This window comes from Camellia sinensis, chromosome 9 (genome assembly GCF_055761805.1).
Source record: "Camellia sinensis isolate YWXY chromosome 9, ASM5576180v1, whole genome shotgun sequence".
Taxonomy (NCBI): domain Eukaryota; kingdom Viridiplantae; phylum Streptophyta; class Magnoliopsida; order Ericales; family Theaceae; genus Camellia; species Camellia sinensis.
Genome location: NC_138969.1, coordinates 116,542,252 through 116,553,597, shown reverse-complemented (window position 1 = coordinate 116,553,597; position 11,346 = coordinate 116,542,252). Strand labels below are relative to the sequence as shown.

At 35.7% G+C, this 11,346-nt stretch overlaps 1 protein-coding gene across 1 annotated transcript; it reads left to right on the top strand.

The window, feature by feature from the left end:
- The first annotated feature begins 930 nt into the window (after positions 1 to 930).
- On the top strand, positions 931 to 9,130 carry LOC145798729 (putative beta-1,3-galactosyltransferase 3). The gene is made up of 5 exons (XM_082887485.1): positions 931 to 1,001; positions 1,759 to 1,820; positions 1,928 to 2,139; positions 2,299 to 2,362; positions 8,935 to 9,130. The coding sequence occupies exons 3-5, from the start codon at positions 1,959 to 1,961 to the stop codon at positions 8,954 to 8,956; spliced, it is 267 nt and encodes an 88-aa protein (XP_082743611.1). The 5' UTR covers positions 931 to 1,001; positions 1,759 to 1,820; positions 1,928 to 1,958; the 3' UTR covers positions 8,957 to 9,130.
- Positions 9,131 to 11,346: the final 2,216 nt, after the last annotated feature.

Sequence of the window (11,346 nt, the reverse complement as noted above, 5' to 3'; positions counted from 1 at the left end):
ATTTCAACGAGACAATTCTTACTTCCCAGATTCACCATTTTATTTATCCTTTCCAATAGTACAATACATGTAACTCAAAATATTGTTTTTCCAAAACAATGCAAATGTTCCAAAACAGAATGTGAGAATTTCCAAAACCTCTTTCCAAAACATACAGTTCAACTTTCCAAATCGATTACATCCTCCATGATATGAATGATTTCAATTTGGCTAATCCATATGCAATTTCTAACACACGACAATGCTATCCTCCACCAATAGCCAAAACAGTTATCTCGAATGCAATAGTTAAAAGATAACAATAGAGATTTATTTTCCCAAAAGAGTAATAACACCTATTGTTTCAAAATCCAACAATCATTCCCTTTCTATCACTTCCAACCAAATCATTTATAGAAGATAATTCCAACTCCCAAAACAATATCATTTAGGGTTTTGCTACAAATTGGGGTTTTTCACTTGTAGAAAATCAAATGCAAGTTTGTTTACCAAAGATAAATTTAATAGCAAAATCATAACCAAACAGCCCCCAATTTGTTCAAACCCTCAATCCACAATAACATTTCAAGATCAACCAAATGACACTACAACAAAAAGCATTTTTGGCGACACTTTTTAGCAACCAAACAAAAATTTAGTTGCCAAAGATACATAATTGGTGACAGAATTTTTGTGGTCACTAAAAAATAAACTTTTGGCGACGAATTTATAATTTTGGTCGCTATTGATTTTGGCGCCAAGTGAATTTCTTGAGCGGGAGCGCGAAAAACTTTTCAGTGACCAAATTAATTTATAGCGATGGAAATTTTAGTCGCCAGTTGTATTTGTTTGGCGATAGGCATTACTTGGTTGCTAAAAATCTGAATAACATTTGGCTTTACCCTAATTTTTTATTGCCAAAAAATTGTTGACAAGTGAATAAACAAACAATTGACCTAACTTCTTCTCATTTTCTCATCCATCTGAAACGGCACAGCACAGAATGGCACATCACAGATCAGGTATGTTCTTCTTCTCATCTTCTTCTCTCTCTCCCTCTCCCTCTTACTCTCTCGCGCCGCTGAATGCGAAAGGCACAGCAGTGCTCGGCGGCAGCAACACTGGCCGGCAGCAGATCGCAACCCTCATTTTGGGTCGCTACTCTGTTCTCTTCTCTATCTCTGATAATCTGAATGTAGTCCCTCTCCCTCTCCCTCTTGCTTTCTCGCGCCAATTATGTATCTCATGTTTTATTATTATTTATTTGAATATGGATATATTTAGCTAATGTGACCCTAATCCTCCATGGATCATGTTTTGGCATAGTTTTAATCTCTATGGTTAGAACATGATTTTTTATTGAGGTTCAAATTACAAGTTTGAAATGAAAGGATTTGGGGGCTTCAAGTTTATAAATGTGTAACAAGACTGACTTTTTAAGCTATATTGGGAGAGATGAGAGCATAGGGATACAACTAATCAAAAGACATAATGGAAGTAGCCTCTTTAATACCAAAAATATAAAATTCCTCCCTTTCAAGGCCTTAAATTCACCAAGAAAACACAAAAAGTTGGAATAGATTCAGTGCAACTAAATTCATTTGAATTAAATAAAAAAACATGGACTGAATAACTAAATTTGGTTTCGGAGGGTTGTGTTCCAAAAGCTATATGTATCTCCACTGTTCACTTTCTATTTGGGTTTATCTTGATTTTTAATTTTGTATTCCTGTTGCACTATGATTTGATCTCATTGAGCTTTTCTAGTTGGACTGGAAGGTTGTAAAGTGTGAATCTAAGGACATTGTGGGGGAAGTTTCTAAGACTCATCATGCTATACAGTAAGTTCTTCTTGTGCTTGTTTACATAAGTAGATTATGTGTGTATACTTCCATCTGATTTTTGGGTACCTTGGAGTGGACCTTATACTGTACTATATTGAATGTAGAACACTGGATAAAACCATTTCAAATTTAGAGATGGAATTAGCTGTTGCAAGGGCCGCGCAGGAATTTATTCTCAGTGGCTCTCCTCTATCAGAAGACTCAAAGAAGACTGACTCATCTTCTAATAGAAAATATTTTATGGTTGTTGGAATTAATACTGCTTTTAGCAGCCGGAAAAGAAGAGATTCAATTCGGACTACATGGATGCTACAAGGTTGGTGGATTGATTCCTTTCTTTAGTTTCTTACTAACTTCCTTTTTGAACAAGGATTCCTCTTAACTTCTTGATTTTATTTTTTAATGCTATTTTGGTTGCTTTTTTTTTTTTGGAGGTGATATCTGATGACTCTTATTTTGTAAAACTTGAAAATAGGTGAAAAAAGAAAGAAGCTGGAGGAAGAGAAGGGTGTCATTATTCGCTTTGTCATTGGTCATAGGTAGTGTATAAGTTTCGTTTTGATTTTATTGTTAACTAGACTCTCATTTTATGCTTGAAGATCTTTATCAATGCTTCTCCCAATACTAAACTATTTTTAAGAATGTAGCTTTTCCCCAGTCCTTGATAGTCTGGTCCCAGTTCATGGGCCCTACATTTTTGATGATCCTATCTGTTAAGATTTTAGGGTCCCATATGCGAATCATAAAATAAAAATTAGAATGATCCGATATATGTAGCCACATGATTTAATCACATTTGCTTCAAAAATGAAAAAAGAAAAAAGGATGGTAGCCTACTAGCCATATTATAGTTATTTTGTAGGCAACCATATCAACAGCCAATGGGTTGCAATTAATAGATCATATCCCAATTTTATTACAGCTGAAAGGTTTGTGGGTTCTTTAGCATACTTCTGTAACTTATATTCATGAAGCAAAGCCGAACTCTTTCCCTACTTGGTTTGTGTTACTCAGTTGTAAATTGTATGTATAAAACAGTCCTTAATGCACCTTAGTGATCCATTTGGTGAAGATAAAAGGTTTCTATCTGCAATTTTGTTTTCCTAGTTTAGTTTGAAATTGCAAATATAACTTGACAATCATGATACTGTAATCTTACTTTATTCACTGAACACTAGGGCTGCAAATGAGCCGAGTCAAGTCGAGTTCTGCGAAGCTCGAGCTCGGCTCAATAGAATTTGATAATGTTCGGGCTCGGCATGAGCTCGAGTCGAGTTATGAAAGTTGCGCTCAAGCTCGGCTCGACATAGCTCGTTTACAAACGAACGAGCTCGAGCTCGAGCTCGAACTCGAACACATAAACAAATTAAACTATGAACAGAGCCAAAATCAAATCCGCCAATCTTGAAAATAAAATAAAACATCCTCACATGGTAGAATGGTGGGATCAGACTTGGGCTATTCCAGGTTCTATAGAAGGTCTGGTGCAGTGGTGGAATGGGGGCCGACATAATCTCAAGTCTTGGGTACTCAAAGTTTGGAAGATTATTCTCTCTGTAGTTTTATGGTCAGTTTGGAGATTGAGAAACCAATGCTTATTTAAGGATGCTATTCCTGATATACAAGTTCTTTGCGAACAAGTGAAGGTGCAGGTAGCTTTGTGGTCCAAATGGCACTTGAAGGTGGAGTATTCAGTCCATGATTTAGTGTCCAACCTCTGCCAGATCAGATGGCAGTAAGGTTCAGAGCAGTAGAAGTTTGCTGTCTAGTTGCTGGTTGTATATCTGGTTGTAGAAGTTCACAGCAGTAAGGTTCAGATCAGTAGTGGTTTGTGTGCAGCTGGGTGTAAATCTGGTGCGTGGTAGGTCTAAGTTGGTTTGGCTCTAGCCTGATGTATGCCTGGTTGTCTGCTGTATATGGAGGATGGGTGGGGCGCTGTTCTTAGTGTGCGAAGTTCTTAGATAATCTGCAGTTAGTGTTGCCCTTTACCCAGAGATCCCCTGTTGTGCTGTTTGATTGGAGGCTTGGGCTGTAGTCTGCTCTAGATCTATGCTGCCTTGGTTTCTGTTTTGCTGCAGTTTTTTGGTTTTGTTTTGCTGCAGATCTGTCTAGACCCAAGAAATTAAATATCCTCATAGTGCAGGTAGTAGGAGGGAGTTGTAATGCTATTGCTGGCAGTGTTATGGCTGGGGTAGTGGTGGCTGATGCATAGGTAGTGTTGGTCTGGTATAATTGTTGATGCATTGGTACTGTTTTGGCTGTTGCATTGATAGTGTCTTGGCTGTTTGGACTATAGACTAAATGATACACAGTTGCATCGCTACATATCAGCCTTGGTCATGCCAATACCACTGTTAATAATGGTCAATGTGTTGTTGGTCTTGTCAGGAATAAGAAGAGAATAACAATTGATACAAAATAAACAATTCAACATTATACACCAACTTAGCCAAACCACATACAAATTCACCAAATAAACAAGACAAGACAAGACAAAGAAGACCAATTTATCCAAACCACAATTGAATCTTTCAGACTTGTTCTTATTTAGGCATTGCAAATATTGGCATGGAGGTTCCCAAATTTACAACTAGATACGGTAAGCAGGTCCATACCTGTTGTTGAACATGCAAGGGTGCAAGAGCAACAAATACAGCAGCTGACTCAATATTGATATCACGATAAGTGCTTCCAATGTTTGCTGCAATTCGGGCATGTCATTAATTACCATCATTTATATATAGAAAGAGATTACAAAACATGCAGGTAATATGTTAATATCTCATTACCAATCTTTTTCAAAATGAGGATGCAGGTAATATGTTTATTTATGCAAAAAATAAATAAATAAAGAAGTTATGAGTCTTACAACTTTGACAGTAGCAGGGGTGATGTTTCCAACCGAGATTGGCTGCCGGTTCATGATAGGTCCATTTACTGAGATTACAAAGGAAAATGTAAGAATTCCACCAAGAAAATTATTGACAAGTTTTCATCAGTGGCAATGTTGCTAGCTTACCACTAATTTTACCACTACCTAAACAATATAACTTATAAGCAAAGCCTCTTATTTTTATGGCCTTTCTACAGATGTTCCATGGGGGTAGTATATATATATATATATCAGACTTTAAAGAATTTTCCAGGATACTCTTATTGGCAATAAAGGAAAATTAATTACAATAGAAGGAAAAGAGAGATATCACACACAGATGTCCAATCTCTACTAATAAAAGAAAATTACATATCACACACAGCTGTCCAAACTCTACTAATAAAAAATAAGGGTATGCCCTTGAAATTAGAAGACATTGACCTAGGAGCAAAGAAGCCCAAAGGGAAGCCAAATAAAAGATTATATCCTACAAAGCCTTGACATTATCTGATTTTCTCTCAAACATTGTAGAATTCTATAGCGACCCCGGTCTTTTCCCATTTGATTATTGTATCCGGACTTGGGTTCCGTTTATTCTGTCATTATATATTTGTTGTTGTCGTCTTTTATTTTTCTCATTTGGAGTTATAGGGTGTGTTGGGCAGGTTTGTTTCAGGTTGGTTGGGTTCGTAAACCAAGAGTTGCTGTCCAGTTTTTGGGTTGGTCGCTCGAGCCAGGATTTGGTCGCTCGAGCGAGGTTTGTTTTTGTGTCTTATGGCTCGATCCAGATTTGCTTCGCTCGAGCGAGTGACTGCGTCTGGTACAGACCTGAGGGCAGTGCTTATTCGCTCGAGCGATAATTTCTTCGCTCAAGCGAGCGAGGTGTTTGTTCTCGAGTTCCTTGCTCGAGCGAGCATTCTGTCGCTCGAGCGTGCTCCAGGGTTGCAGACCTGAAGCATTGCATTCTTGGCTCGAGCGAGATTTTCTTCGCTCGAGCGAGGTTTTCTTGTGTCTGGTCGCTCGAGCGACCATGTCTTCGCTCGAGCGAGCCTGTCCAGTTTATATACGCAGCAGCGGGTTTTGATCAGTCTTTTTCATATTCTTTTTGATTCCAAACCCTAGGTCCGACTTCTCTCTCTCCCTACTCACCTTCTCTCTTAGATTTGACCCACTTAGGGTGTGTTTCTACCCTAGATCCTTCATTAAAAAGATAGAGTGAGTCGAGGGCTTCCATTTAATCTGAATAGTTGGCGACTTGGAACACTTTGGTGTTTGGGTATCATCTCTGTCTTCTCCATATGGGTTGTTTTCTTCGAGGTAGGGATTTCCTACTCCATTTTATAAGTTTTGTTCTAAGTTTTGGTATTTTGATATGTTGGGGTTACTTTGATAATTTTGGGAAAAACCCTAGTTGTAATAATTAATTAATTTGTATAATTAATTTAAGGGAATTGAGGAATTTGGTTAAATTCATGAAATTGGGAAATTATTGATTAAATGGTGTAGTTGGATAATTTAAATCACTCGCCTATTGAATTGTTGTTATAGTTATTTCCAAGTCTAGAAATAACTGTTTTGGGCTATCGGTGGAGGATAGTCGTGATTGTTGTAGACAATGCATGTGGATTAGGTATAACTGAAACTAATCACATTAGTTGAGTCATTAATTTTGACTGTTGAATTAATACAGACATATGTGTATTGATTGTGTGAGGTATATGTTATGTGTTTACATACTTTGTTTTGTGTGGGAGGAGATAGGGGATGTACTCCACGGTTTAGGGGAAGATAGGGGATGGACCTCTAAACCGGATTTTGTTTGGGAGGAGATAGGGGATGGACTCCATTAGCATCACTTTTATGTGTGCTTATTTATATTGAAGTGTTTTGTTGATACAGCACTAAAATGTGTATCAAATTGAAAGTATGAAGTGTTTTGGTTTGAGCCTGAGTCTCAATTGTTTGTTGATATTGGAAGAATGTGAATTTGTTATATATATAGTACTCGGTTGTAAGTTTGCCCAGGTTCTGAGCCATATTGAATTAATATATTGGAAAGTAAAACGAGTCTTAGATATTAATGTCATGAAACTGTATAAAGATATAACTGATTATCTTGGTTAACCAATTATTGAATGCTGTTGATTTATTCAATGCTTATATTTGGTTTAGTATATTTCTGCTGGGCTGTGGCTCACCCTTTATGGGAACATCATTTTCAGGTTCAGGTGATAAGCTACCTCCAAGGACTTAGCTTGGGAGGGTTTGACTTCTGGATTTTTTGAAGAAGACTATCTTTAGTTAATTGTCTTTATTTATTAGTACATGTAAACATTCAAGCCTAGGGCTTTTCTTGTAATGAGTTAGAACTCATATTTTTGTATCCAAGTGTTGGCTTGGAAAGATGTAAGCCTGTAGGGCATTTTATTCAATGTTACATGTAATGCTTTTATTTAGTAATACTCTGATGAGTGAATTAATAAATTGTTTTCATTAAATAATGCATGTCAATGATATATATAATGGGTTTATTTTGAGGGCGTTACAAATTCCTTTCCAACCAAATCTCCATAGCACCAAACAAACTACACATTTTCAAAGAACCCAAGCCATCATATTAGAACCAAAATGCCTAAAATCATTACAAAGCAAGAGAACACATGAAGAGGAATTCTATGAATGTTCTACCATTTATGAATGTTCTTTTCCATATTCCAAATAATTCTTTTCTTCTACTACCCATGTATAAAATAATAGTTTTGTGCCAAAAGATTACAAGATCAAGCACTAAAAAAAATCTGAGAGAAAGAAATTCAAAAAGTGGACATCAATAACAGAAAATAAATGTATGTACATACACACACACACACACACAGAAAGAGAAAAGTCGATTTACAGTTTTTTGCTATATGCAGTGAAGACCAATAATTGCACCAGTATGAAGGCTTGTCAAGGGCAAAGGATGACTAAAAAAGACAGGTGAGGGAATGAGAGAACATCATGTTGTGTTGTGTGATTTAACAATAAGTGTGGGCCCTGATAAGAAACAGGATTGGTGCAGCCAACCTAACTAGCAACATGCATCCCCTGTTAGCATATAATATAAGAAAGGGATGATTGATTTAAAAAAAAAAAATGAGGCTAGTTAGTAAATGGTTAAAAATTTGAAGTTAAAGGGGTTATCTTTTTACACAGAATCTAGAAACCTAAAAGATGTTGATGTTGCAAATTATTAACCACCCCTGGACCTGGTTATTAATAAAAAAAAAAGGGTAAGTAGACCTCGTGTACAGTGATAGGATCAAATAGATATAGATGTAAACAAGTGAGTTCACAAACCTGGAGGAACTGAAGAAGCTATGTCCAGCTTTACAGGACTCTGACTGGGTGCTAAGTAGGGACACATTTCAACTGGGTAGCCAATTCAACAAAAAAATCAAACACAGAATAATGATCTTAAAATTAATAATTAACTATAAAAACATATTCACAGTGTACAACTATCCATAAAAACAAGTTCTGCAATTTCAATTATGCGAAATTTAATCACTGCAATGCATTTTCAAAATTTCAACTAGAAATAAATTCAACAAACAAATAAACACCCAAAATAATTCAAAATTAATAATTACCCAGAAAAATATGTTCACACTATTATAGAAAGATATTCAGCAATTTCAATCTGCTTGTAATAAGTCAGTCCAAAGTCGAAAAAATACCCATTAATTAAATTTAAAAAATAAAATATTTTCCCGCCACAAATCTTAGTCAGGAAACCTTGACACGAACTGTTTTTTGGGGAGTGATTGTAGATGCATGTGATAGATTAAAACTAACTTTATGAATAGTTTGATTCAAGAAATATGCATCAACAGTTAATCATAAAAAATGCGTCAGCCAATACTTAGTGTGCTTCCCTCAGTAACTTTATATAGGCTGAAGTGTGCTGCATACACTGTAGTAGAGCACGAGTAGTGATCTTTAGGTTGAAAAAAAGAACTAGGAATATGTACAAATTTATAGAGATATTGCTTGTAATTAGTTCATATATGCCAAGTTTAACTAGTGAATCATGTGTTACTTTTTGATTTTGGTATATTGAAATTTTGTAATTCACCGTAGGAAAATTTGCTCTCAATTTGTTCATCTATAATGTGAAACCAATGTTTTTAGAACCAAGACCTTTATTATTAACATTTTAACATTATAATTTTTTTCTTCCCATATGTTTGACAGATTGGCAATGGATGGAATATAGTTCAGGGAGCATCAAAGGATTACATTTTGAATTTTTGGATATATTGTCATAGGTTTTTGTTATGAATTTGCAAGCTTGGAAGGTTTTTTGGAATTACATGTTTGAAGTTTTTTTCACATGTTTGACAGATTGGCAATGGATGAAATATAGTTCGGGGAGCATCAAAGGATTACATTTTGAATTTTTGGATATATTTTGTCATAGGTTTTTGTTATGAATTTGCAAGCTTAGAAGATTTTTGGGCATTACATGTTTCAAGTTTGGGATTGTAAGAGATTTGTACTTAAATTGGATGTTTTGGATTTGATATGTTGTTTATATTTAATATGGTACTACTTTTGAATTAAGTTTATAGTCTGGATGCTTTGCACAAGTGTGTTAATTTGGATTATATTTTGCTTATGTTTATAGGTTTATGAATTATGTATTGAACAGGGAAATTGTTATAAAAATTTATAAATAATGAATTTTTGGTGATAGGTTTTTTTAGTTGTAAATTTACTTTTGGTGACATTTTATTTATGTTGCTGAAAGTATGTGTCAATTTTTTTAGCGACCCAAAACTTGATTGGTCGCCAAAAGTTGTAACATTCAACAACCAATTCTTTTAGTCATTGAAAGATATTTTTAGCGACGCATTTATATGTCGCTGAAACTTAACATGTCATCAGTTGAAGGCTACTTTTAGTGACTAAATGTTAATTTATGGCGACGAAATTTTAGTCTTTTGGCGACAGAAATATTTGGTCGCCAATTTATTTATAAAGGCAACCAAAATTGATTTGGTCGCCGAAGCACTTAGTGACAAGGCTTCAGCAACCAATTTTGTTCATGTCGCGGATACTTTCAGCAACCAAAATTACACTTTTGGTGACTAAAAAACAGGTCGCTAAAAGTGTTTTTTGTTGTAGTGACTACCAAATATAAATAACAAAAATACGTCACAAATATGCTACCAAACTCATATTGAGTTTAGGAAATAGACCCAACCCCTTGAAGCAAATAGGAGAACTCATGAAAAACTCAAAGTTGATGAAACCACGAAACTCTTGGATCAAAAGAAAGCCCTTGACGAGATCTATAATCTTTCTCAAAGGACCAAGGTGAAATGATGTCTCTAACCAAGCAGATCTAGAGATCTATGCAAGAAAGATTAAGTTTCTAAGAGAGAGAGAGAGAGAGAGAGAGAGAGAGAAGAAGAAGAAGAAGAAGACAAAAAAAGTGAATGAGAAAAGTGTGTTTGGTGTCTATTTATAATGATAGAATAATAGCCCTAAAGTCAAAGAAAAGAATAAGTCAAACTCCCAAAAAGTTGGGCCCAAAACCAAACCAAAATTTTTGAAAATAACTCACAGGGGTCAACCCTCAAGAAGAAAAGTTGAGACACTAATGTGTGTAGCAAACAAGGGTCAACCCTAGGAAGCAATGGTGTCAACCTTATATTTCAGTAGCAACACCCAGAAGACAGCAGCAGACAAAGGTCGACCCTGGGACCCATGGTATCGACTCTATAAACCAACAGAGACACTAGGGCAAGGCAGAAAGGTGGTGTCAACCCCCAAGAAGACTATTGTTGGAACCAGAACAAAATTTTCAAGTTCCCAAAGAAGTTTTCAACGAAAACACGTGCGAATGAACAATCCTAAGAAGTCTAAATCAAATTGTACTCCTCCAAAACCAAAATACAATAACTCCAAAGACTCCCAAAATGAAAATAAATGGATAAATACACTCTCTAATAATTTAGAGGACACAAGTGCTACAATTTTTCTCTTTACCCGGTTGAAATCAATGCCCTATTTCATATTGAGGTGTGGTCTAGGTCTCGTTGTTTGATTAAAACCTTCTTTTCTCCTCTCATGTGAGTGTGTTTGGTGTACCCCTTTTGTTTGCTTGATTTGTAGGAGGCATGCCTCACCATATATTACATCTTGCATTGCATAAATCATGCATTTTTAAAAAAGAAAAGAAAAAAATATATATATCCAACTTTCAATTGCATTAGCATATTATCTGCATGGTTACAACTATCATTATTGCATTATTTGGCTACAATCTATTAACATCAACATTTGATTACAACACTTTTCATCAGTTAATGTTGACCCCTTTTTTAGGTTCAAGGTTAAAACCACTCTGTTAATACTGACCCTTTTTCGGGATGACGATACTATCTCTTTCTCGAGCTATTGGTTCAAACCACCTTCAGTTAGTGACTTCCTTTTCTTGGGTTGTTGATTGAAACTATCCATCGGTTAATACCTCCCCTGTTTTGGGTAGTAGGTTAAAACTATTCATCGGTTACAGTTCCTTCTCTTATGTGAGTGTGTTTGGATTGTATCTTTTGTTATGCTTCATATCATTTGCACGAGGCTTGCCTCATATATTAC

Bases quoted from the DNA above. Each gene is read 5' to 3' on its own strand.
- LOC145798729 (XM_082887485.1), top strand. From the start codon at position 1,959: ATGGAATTAGCTGTTGCAAGGGCCGCGCAGGAATTTATTCTCAGTGGC. The intron at 2,140-2,298 runs GTTGGTGGATTG...ACTTGAAAATAG, and splicing joins GACTACATGGATGCTACAAG to GTGAAAAAAGAAAGAAGCTG. The intron at 2,363-8,934 runs GTAGTGTATAAG...TATGTTTGACAG, and splicing joins CGCTTTGTCATTGGTCATAG to ATTGGCAATGGATGGAATAT.